Raw genomic sequence first — 23,100 nt, forward strand, 5'->3', positions numbered from 1 at the left:
CACAGACTGGGCCCCCATGGAAGGTCGAGGTCCAATCTAAAGGGCAGGTGAGGTGGCATGTGCCTGTAATCCAAGGGAGTCTGGGAGACTGATACAGAAGGATTAGGGAAGGGAGAACTTCTCTTGAAAACAAGAAGACAAAACCACATCTCCATTGTAAGAATTACAATTTCAGAATAATGAAAATGCCTCATTTAATTGTTTTCTTTTGCTGTTGTTCCTGAGAGTTTATCGACAGGTGTTTCAAAGGGGTAGTTATGTAGAAAATAACTCTGTTTTTGAAATTCCAGGCACATCTTTTTTTTTTTTCTTTTGAGAGGTTTTCGCTATAGGGCATGTGTACTTGCCAGAAAGATACAGAGAGACAGAGAGACAGAAAGCAAGAAATCCCCCCCCAGGGGGCTGGCCACACTGCAGTCCCTTCTCCTCCATTCTCCTCTCGGGATCTTGGGTATGCACGCACATGTGCCCGGCGTGAGTTTAAGCCATCAGGTCTGGGACTCAACCACGGTCAACTACATGGGAGTCCAGTGACATAGCCATTATGCTAACTGCTGGTCCCCCAGACACATCTTTTTCAAACTCTACAGTATTTACTGCTAACTCCATTCCTTTTGACTACTATTTTAAATACTTTAAATACTATTTTATATTCATATTTAAGTGTTCCATATGAGCTAGTTCACTTTCGTCCAAGTATTGTATATGGTCCTTGAGGGGAGAATAGTTGTTATAAATGTTAGGTATATGAATAAATGAGTTTCATGCAAGGGGACTTTAAATATCTCATGGAAAAGTGGAATTAAAGTATTAGTTTATTTATAGTGCAATTTTTTTTACTGGATACATAGATTTTTTTGTAAGCATTTTCTGTGACCTTGTGGATGACTTCTTTGTTTCTCCAGCACCTACTCCACCCTGGTCACACAAAGAGCTACGTAATAAATATGGTTTAATTAATAAATGCTACCTTGTTTCCCCTCCTCCACACCCTCATACATTTACATTTATCATATAGTCCGGATTTTCCAGACATTACAGGCTTTCTGTCCTACCATCCCCATAAGAACAGTTGCACGTGCCACGCCATATGTCCAGGACATATGGTCCTGAATGGTTGTAACACGAAACCATCTCTACTGCAATAAATCTCTGACATGCATTTTCCCCTTTTTTTGTTAGTAATACATTTGATTACAATGGGATATACAGTCCTCTTTCTTTTATTCAACTTTATTCTCGATTCTTTAAATTACGAAAGCTTGTTAGTGGATAAAGTTTGAGCATATAAAAGACGTAAAGTAAAATTGGCCGTCATCAAAGGTGATCTATTTCCCGCCAGTTGTCCCCACGCTAAGAACGCCTAGAGAACATCCAGTAACACACAGGAAGCAGCTGCGCGGTCCAAGCGGGCCTAGCCTGGAACCAACGGCTGTGCACCTGTCCATAGATCGCCCACTCACTAACTCTTTGACCTTGGATGAGTCACTCAAACTTCTTTGTGTCTCTGGGGATCTTCCAAACAGTGCTGCCCATCTCACCAGCTTGTTAAGAGAAATGTTATGTGTAAGCGTACGGTGCAGTTGAAAGCGTTACGCAAATTAAAGGATTGATGCGAATCCTGGAGACGTTTTTACGCCAGCTCTACCTCAAATTTTCCATTCTCCGCGGCAGCTTTAAAGGACACCTCCTTTACGCCCGCTGCCGCCGCTCCAGCACCGCAAACGCAGTGGCTCCGCCCGCGGGGGTAGCTTTCCCAGATCTCTCCATCCCCACTGACAAGCACAAAGCCCGAGCGCCCGCCGCAGGCGCAGCTCTGAGACCACCGCGGAGCTGCGAGCGCTCGGCAGCTCATAACTAGCGCTACCTCCAGGGCAGCCATTTGGTTTGGTGTAAACTAGGGTCGCCTCTGTATCACTGTCGAACGCTCTTCAGGCCCTGCACATCACAGCCCTTCCAGTCTCTAATCATCCACAGCCTCAGCCCTGCCTTGGTCGGCCAGTGCCAAGCCTTCTACGCCCCCTCGCTTCATATTTGATTTCGGCGCGCGTCAAGCCTGAGGACGGCTGTGATTGGTGGAAGCGAAGCAAACGTCCTATAGGATTGGCTGATAATGGCTAGAGAGAACGTCGGGAGGGAAAGACTATTGAACGATGATTGGCTCCTGAAGGGGGCGGGCGGACTGAAAGGCGGAAGCCCGAGTTGGGGGCGGGGCTTCGCGGAGGACCGGAGCAGGAGCGCGATGGAAGTGGTTAGGTGTCCCGAGCATGGTACGGAGCTAGGGTCTTAGGGTTCCCTGGGACCTGTCCACGTAGCGTGGCGTAATCGTTGTTGAACTTCATCTTTTCTCAGGGACTCTCTGCTTTCTGAAGACCGGAGTCCGCGAAGGTCCGAATAAAGGAAAGAGCTTCTATGTGTGCCGGGCAGACACGTGCGGCTTCGTGCGGGCCATCGAGTAGGTTTTGAGCCGAGCTCGTTACTCTAACCGCCCAGGGTGTCCTCGGAGGAACAGCGGGCTCCCCGCCGTCCGGCACCGCAGGGACGAGGAGTGGTGGGGCCCCTGGTCCGCGGTGCCCCAGGACCCTTTAAGCAGTTGGTAATACTTGGACGCTTCGCTGACTCCGGCTGTGTTACTTCCCTCTTTGGGCTGAATATTCCACTACGTATAAAAGGAGAATCCTGCTACATCAGGATCCTTCTCGGTTTTCACAGCCGTTATCCTTAACCACTCCTTTTTCCTGTTGGGACAGCCCCACCCCACCTTGCAAGAAGTGAGGACGGACATGAGTCATTATAGAAAATAATTTGTCCTTCTTTTGCATTATTCTTAGTGCCGACTTGTTTTTAAATGTTTGAGATGAAAAACACTGGTAGATTGTCAGCCACCTTCCCGCTTTTTAAATGATTCTCTGTATCTAAATAGATTGATAGTCCAAAGAAATATTTTGCTTTAGATATTAGTATTCTTGAAAGAAACATCAGAAGTTTGACTCAGCTATTTGGTTTTATAGACTTGAAATGCTGAAACCCAGAAATGTTAAGCATCTTGTCTAAAGGAAAAAGTTAATACTATTCTCTTTTTTTTTTGAGAGGTTTTTGCTATAGGGTGCATGTGTTCACCAGAAACAAAGAGCAAGACAGACAGAAACCGAGAAATATCAAACCCTTCTCCTCCATTCTCCTCTCCAGATCTTGGGCACACATGCACATGCGCCTGGTGTGAGTTTAAGCCATATGAGAGTCCAGCGACATAGCCATTATGCCATCTACTGGTCCCAAGTTAATACTATTCCTTAACAAATGTTAATGTTTTCTCAGTACTAGGTAAATTTTCTGTGTGAATTTAAAATGAGCACTACCTTAAACATATTTCTTGTTCTCTGTGCAGCTGAAGTTGGTAGAGAAATTTTTTTCCCTCTGTATCATTTGTAAAGTATGTAATAGATATCAGTTGTAGAAAATAAAAGTATCCTTTCAACATGTATAGTAACTTATGTTTCCCTTTCATGAATTAGAGATTGATATCTTTGTTTTGTTTTGGATTTAAGTAAAAGACCTCATCCTTTTTCAGATATAGAAAATCCATTTTCACAAAAAATTTTAAATCCCTTTAAGTATTTATTTTTTAATTAGAGATTACTGAGATCCAGTTGAATTAAATACAAAATGATTTTGAGTAAAGCAGTACCAATTTTTTTTTTTTGAGTTTTTTCTATAGGGTACATGTGCTTGCCAGAGAGACAGAAAGCAAGAAATCACTTGGGAGTCTGGGGGATGGCCACACTGCAGTCCCTTCTCCATTCTCTTGGGACTTTGGGCATGCACACACATGTGCCTGGCATGAGTTTTAAGCCTCTGGATCCAGGACTCAAACTGCGTTTGGCATGTGGGAGTCCAGTAATGTAACCATTATTCCATTTGCTGGTCTCCCAAATCTAAAATAGAAGGGACCTGTCAGAAATACTCAAGCTATTAAATCAACAATATCATTACATCAGGGTTTACTATTTACCTCTGGCTTCTAAATTTATTGAGCTGCTTAGATTCAGTATCCAGGTCAAGTTTGGGGAAATGTGAGAATATCAGTGTTCCCAGGAATTAAGCATTAATTGTGACATAAGACTCAGTTACATTATGAGAAACATGCTTTTATATGGAGTCCCATACAAATGTACTGTTTTGCAAACTAGTTCAATAATACTTGAGATGTGTCTGACAACCAGAATACAGACCAAGAAAAGTGCCGCAAGTATAGGAAAGTTCTTTAAATCTCCATTCAAACCTGTTTACTCTCAGATGTTACATATATTTACATTTTTTCATAGTAAGAAATTGGGAGGGAGTGTTTAAAACACTTAAACAAGAACCAAATTAATCAGGTGCATTGTTAGATGTAGGTGTGTGGGTAACACTGTGGTAGGTAAAGGTTATGAGAAAGGTAACTAACCGAAGAACCTGGGGGAAATTCATGTAGGGCCTCTGAGCCAGCCTTAAATCCTTCATTCGTTCCTAGGGCTCTCACACGGAGGTCACATAGCACAGTGCAGTTTTAAACCTTTGAGTCATCAAGAACAATATATTGTCATGCTTCACTTGGTGGAGTGCAGTAAGATAAAAGCTGTAGACCCTTCCCCAAATAAATTCACATGGATAATACAACGTACAGGATAGGCAAACTCGGGGAAGGTCATACATAGGCTCTTGGTTTAAAACCTGTCATTTTCCTTTGAGCTTAGGTTGTCAGCCTTTGTTTCTTGCCTGCTAAAACAAAATGTTTTCCATTTTTCCCCCTAGTATTCCTGTTTCTCATTGTCTATTGCATGAGGATTTTGTGGTAGAGCTTCAGGGTTTGCTCCCACCACAGGACAAGAAAGAATACAGGTAAGTGTCAAAGGGAACACCCAAATGTACTGTACTTGTTCCCCAGCATCCTGCAAGATTTGCAGACAGGAGTGTTTTAGGATCTTTCTTTAAAAGTCATTATTTTAAAAGTGCATGGTATTTATGTTAAGTATTGAGTATCTTTTGGGCCTCTGCTCCCTAACTGCTGAGTAACCAGATAATCCAGGCAGCCTGACCTATGGTTAATTTTCAGGTAAACAGCTCCACTGCCATCCCTCTCCAACTCTCCACCTCTCATATAGCCAATATTAGCCCACTAGTTGTTCATGATTGGCACTCATCAACTTTCTAATTCTGGAAATAGAATGAGATAATGCACAGACATTTCTAAATGTTAAGTATTCAATAAATATTAGTTTCCTTTTATAATTTTCCCCAGATTCTTTTAGATGGGAATTTGAGAAGGGTATGAAAGTATTAATAGGTGGGAGATAATATTTATCATAAATATTGAAAGAAAAGTAGGAATTCACTAAGTGTTAGAAAGAAGTCACATTTAATGGACAAATACATTGCATTAGGGTGCTGAAGGATGAAGTATCATGGTGTTTTCAAGGAATTGCAAGCATATAATTTAGTAATAGTTTAGCATATGTTTAATTGGAGACTTCAGGAGAGAAAACTGGCCAGAAAGGTACGGGCCGAGATGCTTCATCCACCCACTCAAAATAAAGGTATCTGAGTACTATCTTCATAATTTTTACATAGCCGAGTACTGCCTGCACTACTCTTCTTAGTTGAGTTACGCATATAGAAAGGTGCACAGATCTTAAGAGTTCAGCCAGTTGAGTTTTGGGAAATCTATATGCCCATGTGTACAACCAAGATCCAAGTCTAAACATCACCCTAGTAAGTGCCATCGGACCTCTTCCAGTTAATCCCACCTCTCTCATCCCTGTCATCAGCAACTAGTTTTGATTTGTATCACTTAGATTTGTGTTACTTGTTCTTGAACTTCATATACATGAAATCCTACATTTACGCATTTGTGTCTGACTTCTTTTATTTAATGTCTACTGCTGAATTGAATTCCATTTATAAATGTACTACTGTTTATTTCATGTGCTTATTTGCCATTGGATAATCTTTAGTTAAGTATCCATTTAAACCTTTTGCCCATTTTTTTTTAATTGATTTTTTAAAAGAGATTTTTGCTAGAGGGTGCATGTGCTTACCAAGGAGAAAGCAAGAAATCACACCCTCCCCCAGAGGGGGATGGCCACACTATAATCCCTTTTCCTCCATTCTCCTCTCAGAATTTTGGGCATGCATGTACATGCACCCAGTGTGAGTTTCAGGCTGCTGCATCCAGGACTCAAACTGCAGTCAGCCATGTAGGAGTTCAGTACCTCAACCACTAGGCTACCTATTGACTCCTTAATTAAAATTTTTATCGAGCAATTTTAGATTTACATATAGTTGTAAGGAATACTGTGGATAGTCCCTGTAAACTTTACCACGGTTCCCCAGTGACAACATTTGTGAAACTTAGTGTAATATCACAAAAAGGACACGTATTGTTATAGTCCACTTATCTTATTGGTAAAGATTGTGGGTTTTTTTGTTTGTTTGTTTCTTTGTTTTTGAGAGATTTTTGCTATAGGACACTTGCACTCTCTGAGAGACAGAAAGTGAGAAATCATCTCCGAGGGGATTTGGCCACACTGCAATCCCTTCTCCTCCATTCTCCTCTTGGGGAATCTTGGGTACTCACACACACTCACTCACCTGTCATGAGTTTTAAGCCACTGGGTCCAGAACTTGATATGCAGTCAACTACATGGGAGTCTAGTGACATAACCATTATGCCATCTGCTGGTCCCAAGATAGTTTTGCTTATACTAATCTAGTATGTGTGCATGTATGTATTTAATTTTATACAATTTTATATAAAGTTATATAAATTGCATACATTTATGTGTCTGCTAGCACAGTCAAGATGTTAAATAAGTTGGGTCAACACAAGACCCCTTCTACTGTCCTTTTCGGACAGTCATCTCCCTCCCTATCTGCCTCCCCTCCTCTGGCAATCATGATTCTGTTCTCCATTTCTAAAATTATTTTCATTTTGCAATTATCACATAAATAGAATCATACAGTGTAACTTGATAAGTTATTTGGCAGATATTTGTATTGTGAATATTTTCTTCCAGTTTGTGATTTTCATTTTCTTAACCTTTTTTTCCCCAATGGTTAGAGGGTATATGTACTTGCCAGAGAAAGAAACCACCTCCCAGTAGGGCATGGTCACACTGTTATCCCTTTCCTCCAGTTCCCCATCCTGTCAGAATTTTGGACACATGTGTTTTTTAAGCCACAGGAGCTGGGATTTGAAACATGGTCTGTCCTATGGAACCTGGCTCCCTTAACCATTAGGCTAAAGTGGTTGTGGTGGCCAGCCAGTAGCTGGTTTTTGAAAAGCAAAAGTTCTTATTTTAAAATTAAAAAAATCTTTTTTGGGTACATAGGGTACATGTGCTCACTGGAGAGAGACAGAGAAACAGAGAGAGAGAGAAACTGAACAATTAACCCCTCCCAGGGGCAGGGAGAGAGGAACGGCCACATCGTAATCCTTTCTCCATTCTCCTCTTGGGATTTTGAGCAAACATGCGTACATATCTGTGTGATTTTCAACTATCAGTCTAGAACTCTAACCGTGGAATCTAGCCCCATAACCACCACACCTCCTGCTGCTCCAAATTTTTAATTTTTATAAGGTCCAACTTACCATTTTTTCATGCCTTTTGTACTTTTTGTCTTCTCTCTGAGAAATCTTTGCCTAGCCCAAGATCACAAGTATCTCCAGTGGGTCTTCTGGAAGCTTTATAACTTTCTTTTTTCTTTCTTTCTTTCTTTTTTTTTAAATAACCTTTTCATTTAGGTCTGTTATCTTCTAATTAATTTTGTATACTGTATGAAATAGGATGGAGTTTAATTTATTTTTCTTTTACTATGTTATCCAATTGCCTTGGCATCACGCTTTAAAGATTTTTTCTTTCCCCATTGAAATACTTGGCATCTTTTAAAAAAAAACTCAATTGATCTTCCATGCGTGAGTCTATTTCTGGGATTACTACCCTGTTCCATTGATCTATTTGCCTATCCTTACATAATTAATCAGATAAAATAGTGTGACTCTTCTGACTATGCTTTTTCAAGACTGTGTTGGCTGTTCTAGGATCTTTACATTTCCATATAAAATATGGAATCAACTTTTAAAATTTCCACTGAAAACCCAGTTGGGATCATTGAATCTGTGTAGATCAATTTATGAAAAGCTATGATCAGTAAAGGACTGAGGTGTGGGGTTTACACAAATGGCTTTGGGCAAAGTGTATGTGAAACCAGCTAGAAATGATGTACAGCTCTGAAGAAATGTCTAGGTTGAAGACAGGATTTTGAGAACTTGTCATTAACATGCTTTATGCTAGGTAGAAGATGCTGAGAGGTTATTATTTTAAGACAGAAAACTTATTTTAGCTCAAATCTAGAGCACTAAGAGGTACTTACTTGAACTTAAAAAAGCTTAAGGACAAATAAAATACAGTACTTAACATACAACAGAAACAACAATTAAAAAAAAGGAAAACAGGTACTCTGATAGGGTGCAGGCTGGAAATTTGAACAGAAATAGAGAAGCCTGTGGTTGTTGGCTTTCTTAGCAGGCAGTAGGGGTGTTCAGCCAGAGTCCCTGAACTCTGGAGAATGATCTTGAGGAATACAGCCTTTTCTTCTGCAAACTGGGTTTTCTTTTTGGAAACTTAAGTATTTTACACTCTTTAATTATGTTTAACTTAACTTAGCGAGGACACAGGTGCAGCAGAGTAATGGAAGAGAGGTATAAACTGAGGTTTGGACGTCCATTTTCCATGCCTTGCACTCTAGCTGTGTTTGTGTGTAGTTCTCTAACTTAAACAGCAGATGGTACCGCTCAGTAGCATTTGACTGGCCCTTCAACCAAGGACCTCTGTGCACAGGCAATAAAAAAACCAAGGATTTGTGCATGGGCTGGATAAATCAATATTGTTAAAAAAAACCTATAGTGCTAAAAGTGGTCCACAGATTGAATGTGATACTTATCAAAACACCAATGACATTCCTCCAAAAATAGAAAAAAAATCATAAAATTTGTATGGGATCACAAAAGGCCTTGAACAGCCAAAGCTATCTTGAGCAGATTTCCAAATGCACTATAAAGTAATAGTAATAAAAACAGCACAGTACTGGCAGAAGAATAAGATTCATAGACCAGTGGGACAGAACTTTTTGATTGAGTACCTCACCACCTCAACAATATGTATTTTACAGGATTAGCAGGGGGTATAGTGGTTAGGGCACTGGACTACCACAAGGCCAACTGAGGCTCAAGTCCCAGACCTGGTGGCTTGAAAATCACGCTAGGCGTATGTGTACCCAAAATCCCAGGAGAAGGGATTACAGCATGGCCATCCCCCCAGGGGATGATTTCTCACTCCCCTCCCCATCTCTTTCTCTCTCTCTCTCTTTCTCTGGTGAGCACACACACTGTATGGCAAAAACAAACAAATAAAACCTTAATTTATATATTTTATTTATAAAAGTTTTCAAGGAGTTGCTTTAGGAAATAAAAAAGTCAGGTCTGTTTTATTCTGCAATACTTAATGATTATATACAAAAGGCAAGGCATAGTTGGGAATAAAAAGATTATAATATGGTTATCACTCTCTAGTTGCTGAAAGTAGAGTTGGGCCAGTAGGCCTCTTCTGAAGTATAACAATACAGCAAAACTACAAAAGCAGTTCAGTGGATGAACAGTGAAGGGTATGTGGGAAAACCTTGCAAAGAAGGTATGAATTAAACTAAACCTGGAGGGACCAGTGGGACTTCAACAGCTGGAGATGGGGAGATGGTGGATAAATAGGGATGAAGAAGATCTCCTTTGGGTGGAGAGGGGTGTTCTCAGACTCAAAGTCTGGTGAGCTGGAGAGTGCATGGTTTATTTAGAGAACAAGATGACGTAGCCATCTCTGGTATACCTGGAAGATGGGCTGTGTTTGTGCAGGGACTGTTTTGCACAGGTGTGTTAAAGCTGTATCAGTCTTTTTATTTTTTTATTTTTATTTTTTTTTTTTTGAGAGATTTTCATAGTAGGGCGCATGCGCTCGCCAGACAGACAGAGAGACATAGAGACAGAAAGCGAGAAATCACCCCCCAGGGGGGATGGTCACACCGCAATCCCTTCTCCATTCTCCTCTTGGGATCTTGGGCACGCACACACACGCGCCCGGCGTGAGTTTTAAGCCACCGGGTCCGGGACACGAACCGCAGTCGACTATGTGGGAGTCCAGTGACATAGCCATTACGCTAACTGCTGGTTCCCAGTCTTTTTATTTTTTAAGTATACTTATTTTATTCATGATAACATGAATGAGAGAGGGAAAAGTACCCTTCCCAAAGCCTTGTCATGCCTTGATACGCTTTCTTCAGTCCTCAAGCTCTCTTCAGGCTCTTGGACCTCAAGACACATACCCGGAGTGTTTTCCAGCCCACCTGGGTCTCTACACCTGCTGTCAGCCCTGTGGTTTACAGCACTGCAGTTCACTTTGCTGTCTACTGTGCCACCAGGCTGGGCCTTTCTTTTTTCTTTTTAAGGAAGAGATTGTAAATACATACAGAAGTAGAGAGGACAGGATAATACAGCACACATGCTTCAACAGTTGCCAACTCATGATTAATCTTGTTCTGTATATACCTTGCCCATTTCACCCCCCACCTTGCCTCTTGCTGTGTTTTGAAAGAAGTCTCAGATAACGTCATTTCCTCTATAAATATTTTAATATTTACTCTAAAAGATGTGGACTCTTTTTAAATGTGTATGCCACTTGGTATACAAATTTCTAGTAGATCCATAAATGTCATAAACAACTTTTTGTTTTTTAAATGATCTGTTTAGGGACCAGCAGTTGGCGTAATGGCTATGTTGCTGGACTCCCATGTAGTCAGCCACGGGTCAAGTTCCAGATCTGGTGGCTTAAATTCAAGCCAGGCGCATGTGCATGAGTACCCAAGATCCCAAGAGGAGAAGGGATTGTGGCGTGGCCAACCCCATTGGGGGTGGTTTCTCACTTCTGTTTCTCGTCTTTCTGGCGAATACACGCACCCTATAGCAAAAACCTCTCCCTCCCCCCCAAAATTTACCTGTTTAAATCAGGATCCAAATAAGGTCCACAAATCTGAATCAATTTGGTTAGTGTGTCTTTTTTGTTTAAAGTTTATTTTCCTATCAGAGATGGGCGGGGGGGGCACCTCAAATAGGGCCCTCATGTCCCAGTCCACCCCCAGCCTCAGCCAGCCTGGATCACAGTTAAACACATGCACACCCAGCATGGACAGGAAACTCTGGGATGTGAAACTGGGACCCTCTGTCTGGGTTCAGCATTGTGCAATATTACTGCTACACCATCTGTCTTTTGTCTCCTAAGTTTCCCTTCCATCTTCTCTCTCTCTCTTTTTTTTTTTTTTTTAAGATGTTTTTGCCTTAGGGCACTTTTGCTCACCTGAGAGAGAGAGAAACAGAGACAGTGAGAGGGAAAGTGAGAAATCATCCCTCGGGGGGATAGCCATACTGCAGTCCCTTCTCCATTCGCTTCCTGGGATCTTGGGCATGCACACACACATGCCTGGCATGATTTTCAAGCCACCAGGTCTGGGCCTTAACCTCAGTTGGCCCTGTGAGACTTCAGCAACGTATCTGCTATGCCATCTGCTGGCCCATCCCTCCATCTTCTCTTATGCCTTGTAATTTCACTGTTGAAGGAATCAGATTGTCCCACAGCACTTCCCACTGTCAAGATTTTGCAGATTACATCCCCACGGTCTAGTTTTATGCGCTCCTCTATTTGGACTTCCTATAAATTGGATATTAAATCTAGAGTTCCGATCAGGTTTGAGTTAGGGTTTGGTTTGGCTTAGGTGGTTTTTCTTTGTTTCATTTATTTATTTTTATTTGACTAGAGAGGGGCAGAGAGAGAGAGAGGGAAAGTTAGAAAGCAAGCCCCAGATCAGGACTCGAACCGTGGTTGGCCATGTGGGAGTACAGCACCTTTAATCATCACACCATCTGCTGGCCCCTTCTTTGTTATTTTTGCCAGATTACTTTATAGGTAATATTGTGGCCTCTCTGCAGGGCACACAATGTCTGGTTATTGCTATTTTTTCTGATTTAACAGCCATTGCTGATCAGTGTATTATTTCCATCATTTTTAAAGAGTAAAAAGAATAAATATTTATTGATATTCTCTGCTTACCCTGATGCCTGTGGTTTACAGCACTGCAGTTCACTTTGCTGTCTACTGTGCCACCAGGCTGGGCCTTTCTTTTTTCTTTTTAAGGAAGAGATTGTAAATACATACAGAAGTAGAGAGGACAGGATAATACAGCACACATGCTTCAACAGTTGCCAACTCATGATTAATCTTGTTCTGTATATACCTTGCCCATTTCACCCCCCACCTTGCCTCTTGCTGTGTTTTGAAAGAAGTCTCAGATAACGTCATTTCCTCTATAAATATTTTAATATTTACTCTAAAAGATGTGGACTCTTTTTAAATGTGTATGCCACTTGGTATACAAATTTCTAGTAGATCCATAAATGTCATAAACAGCTTTTTGTTTTTTAAATGATCTGTTTAGGGACCAGCAGTTGGCGTAATGGCTATGTTGCTGGACTCCCATGTAGTCAGCCACGGTTCAAGTTCCAGATCTGGTGGCTTAAATTCAAGCCAGGCGCATGTGCATGAGTACCCAAGATCCCAAGAGGAGAAGGGATTGTGGCGTGGCCAACCCCATTGGGGGTGGTTTCTCACTTCTGTTTCTCGTCTTTCTGGCGAATACACGCACCCTATAGCAAAAACCTCTCCCTCCCCCCCAAAATTTACCTGTTTAAATCAGGATCCAAATAAGGTCCACAAATCTGAATCAATTTGGTTAGTGTGTCTTTTTTGTTTAAAGTTTATTTTCCTATCAGAGATGGGCGGGGGGGGCACCTCAAATAGGGCCCTCATGTCCCAGTCCACCCCCAGCCTCAGCCAGCCTGGATCACAGTTAAACACATGCACACCCAGCATGGACAGGAAACTCTGGGATGTGAAACTGGGACCCTCTGTCTGGGTTCAGCATTGTGCAATATTACTGCTACACCATCTGTCTTTTGTCTCCTAAGTTTCCCTTCCATCTTCTCTCTCTCTCTCTTTTTTTTTTTTTTAAGATGTTTTTGCCTTAGGGCACTTTTGTTCACCTGAGAGAGAGAGAAACAGAGACAGTGAGAGGGAAAGTGAGAAATCATCCCTCGGGGGGATAGCCATACTGCAGTCCCTTCTCCATTCGCTTCCTGGGATCTTGGGCATGCACACACACATGCCTGGCATGATTTTCAAGCCACCAGGTCTGGGCCTTAACCTCAGTTGGCCCTGTGAGACTTCAGCAACGTATCTGCTATGCCATCTGCTGGCCCATCCCTCCATCTTCTCTTATGCCTTGTAATTTCACTGTTGAAGGAATCAGATTGTCCCACAGCACTTCCCACTGTCAAGATTTTGCAGATTACATCCCCACGGTCTAGTTTTATGCGCTCCTCTATTTGGACTTCCTATAAATTGGATATTAAATCTAGAGTTCCGATCAGGTTTGAGTTAGGGTTTGGTTTGGCTTAGGTGGTTTTTCTTTGTTTCATTTATTTATTTTTATTTGACTAGAGAGGGGCAGAGAGAGAGAGAGGGAAAGTTAGAAAGCAAGCCCCAGATCAGGACTCGAACCGTGGTTGGCCATGTGGGAGTACAGCACCTTTAATCATCACACCATCTGCTGGCCCCTTCTTTGTTATTTTTGCCAGATTACTTTATAGGTAATATTGTGGCCTCTCTGCAGGGCACACAATGTCTGGTTATTGCTATTTTTTCTGATTTAACAGCCATTGCTGATCAGTGTATTATTTCCATCATTTTTAAAGAGTAAAAAGAATAAATATTTATTGATATTCTCTGCTTACCCTGATGTCTTTTATTCTTTGACTCCTTAGCCCCTATAAATGTCCTGAATAGTGAAGAATTTTTTCATGTGGGCATCAAAGTAGTTGGCTTCAGCTCAGCCACGGCAGCCATAATGTATACTGCTGCTTGGCAGGCTGAGGCCACATGGGAGACCTAAATTAGATTCTCGGCCCACCCTGAAGAGCTAGGCATGGTGTTGTGAGCCTGTGGTCACAGCTCTTCAGGAGACTGAGGCAAGGAAGATTGAGGAATTCCGAGACCCCTGAGGCCCTGTCTAAGAAACATCTACCCACCCAGGGAGCTAGCAGGTGGTATAGTGGTTAAGGTGCTGGACTCCCATATAGTCAACTGCAGTTGACTCCCGACCTGGTAGCCTCCGACTCACTCAAGGTGCATGTGCATGCATGCTCAAAATCCTGAGAGGAGAATGGAGAAGGGATTGTGGTGTGGGCAACCCCTGAGGAGTGATTTCTCACTTTGTCTGTCTCTTCCTGTCTGTGTCTCTGGAGAGCTCTCGGACCCTATAACAAAAAAATCTCTTTAAAATTTTTTTTAAAAACCTATGCACACAAATAAAAATGAGTAATTATTTCATGTGACCCTCAAAACCAATATCAAATAGTTGCAAGGTGTTTTCATGGATTAAAAACAAACTTAACTGCTGTTGTAATGGATTCTCACAACCTCGATTGTGTTTTACATTTCATCAGATTGTTCTTCCGATGCAGTAGAAGTAAGGCAGAGGGGAAGCACTGGTGTGGAAGTGTCCCGTGGCAGGTAGGAATTAGTCGTCCGTTTTCAAACATCTATGTTTGACTGCTGTGTTAAGACTGTTTAATATGTGACATCACCTGAAAAGACCTCAAACTCCCCCAAAACTGGTTGGTCTTCATCAGACTCTGAAAGACAGTTCTTTGCTTTAAGCAAGATAGATCCTGATAGAAACTCAAATGACCATTTGATTGTATTCAGGATTTAATTTATTTGCCTCCTGTTTCACATAAATATTTTTCAAAGTCTTAGATGCAGTCAGTGTTCTCCTGTTTAGGGAGAAATTAGTTTTCCTTGACTAACTTCTGCATCATTTTATAGATCAGTATCTGCTTGATATTGGTGTAAGCTAAGTGTAATTCATAAACTCATCGAGCGTTGGCACTAGGTAAGCCGTACAGATACCCAGTGTGTGAGGAGCTAGGCCCAGGGAAAGCGCCAAGGCTTGTTTTGTTAGAGATTCAGCTTTAACTCCCAATGCTACATTCCTACAGTGAAACCTTCCTAAGGCCGAACATCAAAGCAGGCATAGTAGGACAGTATTTATTTAGGTTTGGAGAAAAGTTCATGTAAGAGGATGCTGCGCCGATTGGTGGCATAGTAGATACGATGGCTGGATCTCAGGTGACTTTGAGTGCATGTGCGTGCATGCTCAAAATCCCAAGAATTTCTCCCAAAGGAGAAATGGAGAAGGGATTGTGTGACCATGCCCCATGAGGGGAGGCTTTCTCATTTTTCCCCACTCTGTGTCTTTCTGGTGAGTGCACATGCCTTCTATCATTTTTTTTTTTTTGGAGAGGTTTTTGCTATAGGGCGTGTGTGCTCTCCAGAAAGAGAGAGAAACAGAGAGACAGAAAGCGAGAAATCACCCCCAGAGGGGAGATGCCCCAATCCCTTCTCCTCCATTCTCTTCTTGGGATCTGGGGCACACACACACATGCGCCTGGCGTGAGTTTAAGCCACTGGGCCCAGGACTCGAACCACGGTCGACTACATGGGAGTCCAGTGACACAGCCATTACAGTAACTACAGTTCCCTTTTTTAAACTTTTTTTTCCTTCTATCAAATTTTTTAAAATATAGTGAGAGGTACACATTGCAGCTATTGTGATTTAAAAGCACCTTGGCTTAGGAACTATCCCTTGAGTCCTGGAAAAGTATGATCATGAACAGAGAAAGAACCAAGCACTGAAAATATTGTTAAGAAACTAATACTTTGTGAGTTTTGGCATATCGTCTTTTCTAGATGCAGAAATGATCCTAGTAATGTTCAGAAATATTGGGCTGCTTTTGATGAGTTCCCATTTCCTCTGAAACAAGGCATTCTAGATATGAAGGTTATATTAATATTTTACTGAGATTAATTATTTTAATTGTTTTTAGGATCCTAATTTCAAAGAACATTCTGTAACCAGTAAGTCTCAGCATGCATCTGAGTCATTTCATCATCTTTCCAGCCAGCAGAGAAACCCATTCAAGGTACTTGATAAGAATCAAGAACCAGTTCTCTGGAAGCAGTTTATCAAAGGTGAAGGTGAGCAAAAGATGTCTGATAAGAAGCCAAGGGAAAAAGGAGACCAGCTCTTTGACCAGAAGAAGGTACAGAAGCCTGAATCTAACCGTGGGTTGGACAAAGAGCCATCATCTGGCCTGGTAATAAAGAAGAATCAGCATGTAGTTCAAGAGAAGAAGCAAGTGAGGAGGACAGAGCTTCAGTGTGAAGCCAAGGAGCCTGGAGACACACATAAAAGGAACTTTTCTGAAATTAAACCCACCCAGCATCATGATAACGAGCTGAGAAGACCACCTGCATCTCATCAGGAGCGATCAAATCAGAAAATTCAAGATGCCCGAAAAGAATCAGAACCTCTGAGAGAAAAGGAAACCCAGCTTTTGCCTCGAAATGTTCACAGTCAGAACTCAGTAAGCAAGCCCCAGAACAGGGGACAGCACAGCAGGGAGCCCCTCAAGAACCAGGAGGCCAAAGAACCAAAGGCAAAGGGTGACCCAAAACCGCAGTCCATCCCAAAAAGGCTGCCACAGGGGCATTTCAAGGTGTCCCTGGAGACTTGTGATGTGTCTGTCCCTGTAGGACCCGTGGCCCAGGCTGCACCAGCAGCTCCAGTGCTTTCCCTGGGAGAGGGGAGTGAAGCTACCGTAATCAGCGATGATAGTGAGGAAGATGATGATGTAGCTTCCTCTAAGTCCAGCAGCCCCCTACTCTTTGACTTGACTGTGGATTCACAGAAGAACCTACAATTCCCTGATCAAAGTGTACAAAGACAAATATCTCCCGCCCCAAGTATTTCGAAGAGGACAGAACCATCAGACCCAGCAGCCCAACGTGCTTTCCTCACCACCCAACTGAAACAAAAGAAGGTAACTGGGGACTTGGGTTTGGTTTTAAGGTCAGAGCAGTGCTTGCTTTGGGCAGGGCTGAGACCCCTGTAGAAGAATAACATGTTCATGTGAAGGTTTTATAGGTGAATGTTTAGTTCCTGCCTTTCTCCATGTTTGTAGGATTGATAAGCCAGCTGGGTTTACAAAAAAATTGCAGTTTTTGAACACATAGTTAAAAGATTATAATTTCAGAGTTTTGGCATTTTAGGTGATTTTAATCTGAAATTGTCCTTCTAACAACTTGAGAAGAGGGATCCATTTTGGAAGATCTGTTTTTTCAGGGCATATTGGCGTCAGTGAACACCCAGGCTCTTCCAGACAAGGGTCAGAAGTTGCTCAAGCAAATCCAGGGGTTGGAGGAAGCACTTAGTACTCTCGCCATCTCCCCAGAGCAAGGTAAACGGTTATATTCCAGAACTCGGGGTTTGTGTAAGGCTTTTCATTTTAAGTTTATTTATGTATTCCTTTCATGAGAGAGAGAGAGAGATGGGCACCCCTAAAATGATCTTTACAACACAGCCTACCCCAACCTCAGTCAGCCTGAATACAGGCCTACAGGTGCCTGTTATATACAGAGATGCCCCAGGATTTGAACCTGTGATCTTTCCGTGTAGGTTCAGTTGTACTACTGCTGCACTATCATCTGGCTCCTGGTGTGAACTTTATAAGAGACATTGGGAAGCCATTTTGGTAATGCGTTGATTAATTCATGTTTCCATTTTATTATCTGCTTCTGAGTTTTCTTTTTAATTATGCTTATGATTTGTAAAAGTTTTCTATTTCTTACAATTTAAATTCTTACCCATTGTTTAAGCACCTGTTAAAAATCCTATGTTCTCTAGGAAGCCTTTCCAGCTTATTGGAATGGAGATGATTCCACTGTCTCCTGACCTCACTTTCACATATATAGTCTCTTCAATTCTCTGAACTTTAATCTGTTCTTTGCTTGTTTCTTGAACAGAAATGAAAGAGAAGAGTGACACTCAAATACCACAACAGAGAAACTTAACTAAAAGTGCCAGTGACCCTCCCCACCTCGTGCCTCCACAACCCCTTCCAGGTCATGATTGGCAGCCCGTGTCTGCCTGCCAGGAAGCTGCTAGAGGATTCAGTCAGTGCTATGGAGGTAAGATCTACAGCCTGGCCCTGCTTAAATAGCTGTCCCTAGGAGTTAAGTGCTGCCTCCTAAAAGGAGAAGTCATTCTTGACTTGTAATATAGTGAAGATTGTGAGACTCAGGAGAGCTTTCACAAGGCCACTTAGCTCTCTGTGAGGCCAGAGACTAGACTCTTCGTTTACCATTAATGATGATCAATCAGTCCAGTGGCCAGCATGGAAGAGTCAAACAGAGTTTGTGAAGGAAAATTCTAGCTCATGGTATTATGAGGTAGATAGGTCAACTTGAGTGAAGACTCAGAGACTCGCAGGAAGCAGTAACACCTATTTAGCTAGATATTTTTATCTGAACTTCCCAGACAGGTTTGAAATCAGGAGTAACTGGTATGAAGATCCCAGTCAGAGCCTTACCTGTGTCATGTGATTGGTCAGTTTGCTGGTCAGGAAATAGGAGCTCTGGTAGGTTGGCACCAACTAGAATAGCCAAAGCCAGTTTTCTCCCAGATGAGAACTGCTAGAGGTGGAGAATGCTGAAGAGCAGTAATTACAGGGAGTTAAGGAATAGACTCAGTCTTTTTTTTTTTTGAGAGGTTTTCACTATAGGGCGCGTGCGCTCGCCAGACAGACAGAGAGAGACATAGAGACAGAAAGCGAGAAATCACTCCCCAGGGGGGATGGTCACGCCACAATCCCTTCTCCTCCATTCTCCTCTCGGGATCTTGGGCACACATACACAAACGCCTGGCGTGAGTTTTAAGCCACCGGGTCCAGGACGCGAACCACAGTCGACTATGTGGAAGTCCAGCGACATAGCCATTACGCTAACTGCTGGTCCCCCAGACTTGGTCCTTTTTGAAGCTAAGATCACTCCAAAATGGAAAAGAGAACACAAACTCATTTAAGTAGCAGAACAGTCTTGGCTGCTCAGGAGGCTTTTGGGGAGCATTGCCATGTCACTGCCTCTGCGTTTTGTAAACCCAGTGGTGACTAAGTCACCCAAAGCGCAATTAAAGTGTGTTGCTTATAGGGACCAGCAGTTAGCATAATAGCTATTTCGCTGAACTCCCATGTAGTCGACTGCGGTTCAAGTCCAGGACCTGGTGGCTTAAACTCATGCTGAGTGTGTGTGCATGCGTGCCCAAGATCCCAAGAGGAGAATGGAGGAGAAGGGATTGCGGCGTGACCATCCCCCCCAGGGGGGGGTGATTTCTCGCTTTCTATCTCTCTGTCTCTCTCTGTCTTTCTGGTGAGCACACGCGCCCTATAGCAAAAACCTCTCAAAAAAAAAAAAGGAAGTGTGTTGCTTATATTAAGGTTTAAAAAAAAGGTATGTAATATGTTTTAGAAAGAATTCCATTTTAAAGTAGTTTTACATTTTTTCTAGTTTCATTTGATTTTATAATCTCTTATTTACATTTAATTGTTGTTTATCCTTATGGAGTACAATATGGTTTTTCAAAGCATGCATACAGGGCGTCATAATCAGATCAAGGATATGACCATATACATCGTTTTCAACAAAGAACTTTACATTCTTGTAAAGTTAAATGCTGTTAAATGCTTTTTTCCTGAGCCCCTCCCACTGACCAGTTTGCCACCATCCACTCCCACTCCCTGGTATCTACTATCTGCACTTGTCCTCTCTATTGTTATGTCTTCAGATCTTTCCGTTTCTGTCATAGAATGCAGACATTCGGTATATATTGAGAGGAGACATACAGGGTTTGTTTATTTATTTACTTACTTACTTAGGTATTTATTTATTTTAAATTTGATCAGAGAGGGACAGAGTGTGAGAGAGGGAGAAAGTGAGAAAGCAAGCTGCCAGGTCCAGGACTTGAACTATGATCGACCATGTGGGAGTCCAGCACTACTCAACCACCACACTATTGCTGGCCCCCTCTGCCACCTCTTTAAAGCTGAAAAAAATTTACCAAACATGCAAGTTATCTGATATTTTCATTATGTTTTGTTACTTTGTCCCATATTATAATAATTGTGATTCAGAAGAGAGAATGGAGGGGCTGGATGGTGGTGCAGAGGTAAAACTCCTTGCCCTGCTAGACAGTCTTACATGTGAAGGTTCCTGGTTCAAGTCCAGAGACTCTCCTGAGCACACCAGGCATGTGTTTCCCCATGATCCAGGACTAACATCAGAACCCTGTTGGGAGTGCTGTTTTTCTTTGTCTCTCTCACTCACAGAATAAATAAACTTTTTTTTTTCTTAAAGGAGAATGGGGATAGGTAAGTCTGGAGGCAAGAATTTTTACTCAATGCAAAGTCATCATCTGGCAAATAATAAATTGCCTTTTTGCAGCTCTAGCCAAGACATCAGACTTATGACATCTTAGGTGACACTGTTTGTATGCAGGCCACACGAACCAAGATCGCCTTCACGCAGTGTGGAAAATCACAAGTGAAGCCATTGATGAGCTGCATCGATCACTTGAGTCACGACCTGGTGAAACAGCTGTGGCAGAAGATCCAGCTGGATTGAAGGTGAGCCAGGAAGACTCAGGGTAGAGTGTCCTGTGGCCGTGTCCCGGTGCCCCTCAAGAAAGACCACGGTGAACTGGCCGGCAGCGTACCTTTCAGATACATGCTTTCGTGGCTTCCTTTTATGTTTAGCAGTGACAGACAGAACAGCGTCAACACACTTTATTCTTAAGTCATGAAGACATAAGTCTATAGCAGTAAAGGATTTATTTATTGACTTCTGACTGGTACCACAAGATGTGAAAGAATAGTTGCTCCTAATGAAAGAGTGGAAGTACAGACCAACATATATTAACCGATCAGAGAATGACTTTAAGGCAAAGATAAAATGAGTGTTATACTGTGGACTGTATACAAAACACAAAGGGGATCTAAAATAAGGGAAAAGTCTCCCTAGGTCAGTAGTTATTTATCGTCTGCCACTTTGTGCCTTATAAGAAGCTACAAGCCTAGAGACAGCAGAGAAGATAGAAACGAACTCTTCAGTGTAGAGAGCAGCCAATCTAAAACATGTGATGAAGACATGGGGCCGGTAGACACATGCAAAAATGCACGTCCATAAGCTACTCTAACAGGGCTATTAAAAAACACCTACATACAAAAACAGTATCTCCCTGCTGTCAATAGTTATCTTCCTGTTGTTAATACCCAATTCCCCGATACTGGCCAGTATTGGGCTAAAGGAAGTCACATACATTTGTCCTCCCCCCAAAAAAAAAATCAAAAAAATTATATTACACCAGTCATCTTAACATCTTCAAACAATTTACATCTAAAACCAACTGGCTTTACATTCCGATTTCTCCTCCCCTATTCTCTTTACATTCTACTTCCTTCTTCCCTATTTCGTTTACATCCCATTTTCTCCTTCTCCCATTTTCTGCCCTTTAAAAAAATAAACCTGAGGCTGGTTCTGGTGGAGAAGTTGTGCCCACCCAACCTTCGCTTTTCTACGTGTGTGTCTTTGTGGGTTTGTTATTGCATCTATTTCTAATCCACAGCCTTCCCCACTCAAAAAAAATGTTTATGCCAAACCGGTCCCAACATTCAGGAAGAGGGAATGGTGTTAATAAGTGATGTTCACATGGCATCAGTACCTGAGCTGGGAGTAGCACGTGATGTCACTGAGGAGGAGGACTCCTTGCTGCGGAGTCTAGGACTGGCGAAGGAACTTAATTTTCAATAGTTTCCAAGACGTTACAGAATTAATGTAGATTTTCGAACAGGGACGTTTTTAGGAAAATTCATTTTCTCATAGAGTACAAGATAAACTGGATGGCTAGACAGTACTCTCTAGTTAAAGGGCTATTGAAGTTTGTGACTAGCAAAGAACACTGGGGTGTTGACTGCACATAGGATGGTCAAGTTGGAGGGAGGATGAGGAAAAGCCAGCAGATGACTGGTGGAAGTAGGGTGACCAGTCAGAGGTCCTGGATGCAAGCCATAGAAACTGACGTGGACTGATTAACTAGACAAAACCAGGACTCTCACTTCAGGTAGGGATGAGAGGAGGGATGGCTTTTAATAGAAACGTGGAAGGTTAGACATAAACCAAAACATAAATTCCGGCGGACTAAGGGTGGGAGTAAGAATTTGGTGAAATGAGCAGCTTATATGGTAACAACTAGAATGTCGGAGGGTCACTTGGAGACGGTAAGAGTGGAGTGTAGGGCACGTGTAGCCAGGGTCTGGTCTAGCCACTCACGAGGACTTTATTCTGACACTTGGTTTTCATTTGTCAGGTCCCATTGCTTCTACACCAGAAACAGGCATTAGCCTGGTTACTGTGGCGGGAAAGTCAGAAGCCGCAAGGAGGAATTCTGGGTAAGTTTGGTCCTGTGACAAGAGCCAATGCATACTGAATGCTGAGGCACTGTGCTAAATGTATTTTGTTGCTTTAGTTGATCCTCTCAATGAGCAGATACGGTAATTTTTCATTTATGGAAGAGGAAACAGAGGTATAGAAATGTAAGCAACTTGCTCAAAAGCACATAGCTATAAATGAGCAGTGTTGGTTGCACGCAGTAGAGCTGGACTCTGGCTGATTAAGTAGAGGAGGAGTTTGTTCTGTGGTGGCCTCAGAATCCCTGGGAGTTGTGGAGTGCCAGACTGGAGGCCAAATTTCCAGGATTGGTGGCCATACCACATGACAAACAGTATCATTTAGAAAGCGTCATGGCTTCTTTGGTCCACCAAGCATTAGAGGAAACCAATGCCACTGCAAAGTCAGGTGCTTCCATCCTGAAGGAAAAATTTCATAAGGCGTGTCTTTTCTAAAGTTGCTAACATTGCAAGTGTAGTCTCAGGTGAGTACATCTGATACAGAGCTGGGTCATGTCAACAGCGCCCTACGTACTCGAGAGGCTAAGAAGCAAGTTTTCTACTCTGAC

The 23,100-nt window shown here is 42.3% G+C and overlaps 1 protein-coding gene across 1 annotated transcript in view; it reads left to right on the forward strand.

Moving 5' to 3' along the window:
• Positions 1-1,306: 1,306 nt before the first annotated feature.
• TTF2 (transcription termination factor 2) overlaps positions 1,307-23,100 on the forward strand; it is a 43,949-nt gene continuing 22,155 nt past the window's right edge. Inside the window, exons 1-9 of the mRNA XM_006161393.3 lie at positions 1,307-2,270; positions 2,353-2,455; positions 4,795-4,881; positions 14,639-14,705; positions 16,082-17,077; positions 17,380-17,494; positions 18,060-18,224; positions 20,586-20,713; positions 22,453-22,534. Of these exons, the coding sequence (XP_006161455.1) occupies positions 2,114-2,270; positions 2,353-2,455; positions 4,795-4,881; positions 14,639-14,705; positions 16,082-17,077; positions 17,380-17,494; positions 18,060-18,224; positions 20,586-20,713; positions 22,453-22,534 (1,900 nt within the window). The 5' untranslated portion in view covers positions 1,307-2,113. The remainder of the gene's footprint in view (positions 2,271-2,352; positions 2,456-4,794; positions 4,882-14,638; positions 14,706-16,081; positions 17,078-17,379; positions 17,495-18,059; positions 18,225-20,585; positions 20,714-22,452; positions 22,535-23,100) is intronic.

Source organism: Tupaia chinensis, unplaced genomic scaffold (assembly GCF_000334495.1).
Source record: "Tupaia chinensis unplaced genomic scaffold, TupChi_1.0 Scaffold138517_1, whole genome shotgun sequence".
Taxonomy (NCBI): Eukaryota; Metazoa; Chordata; class Mammalia; order Scandentia; family Tupaiidae; genus Tupaia; species Tupaia belangeri.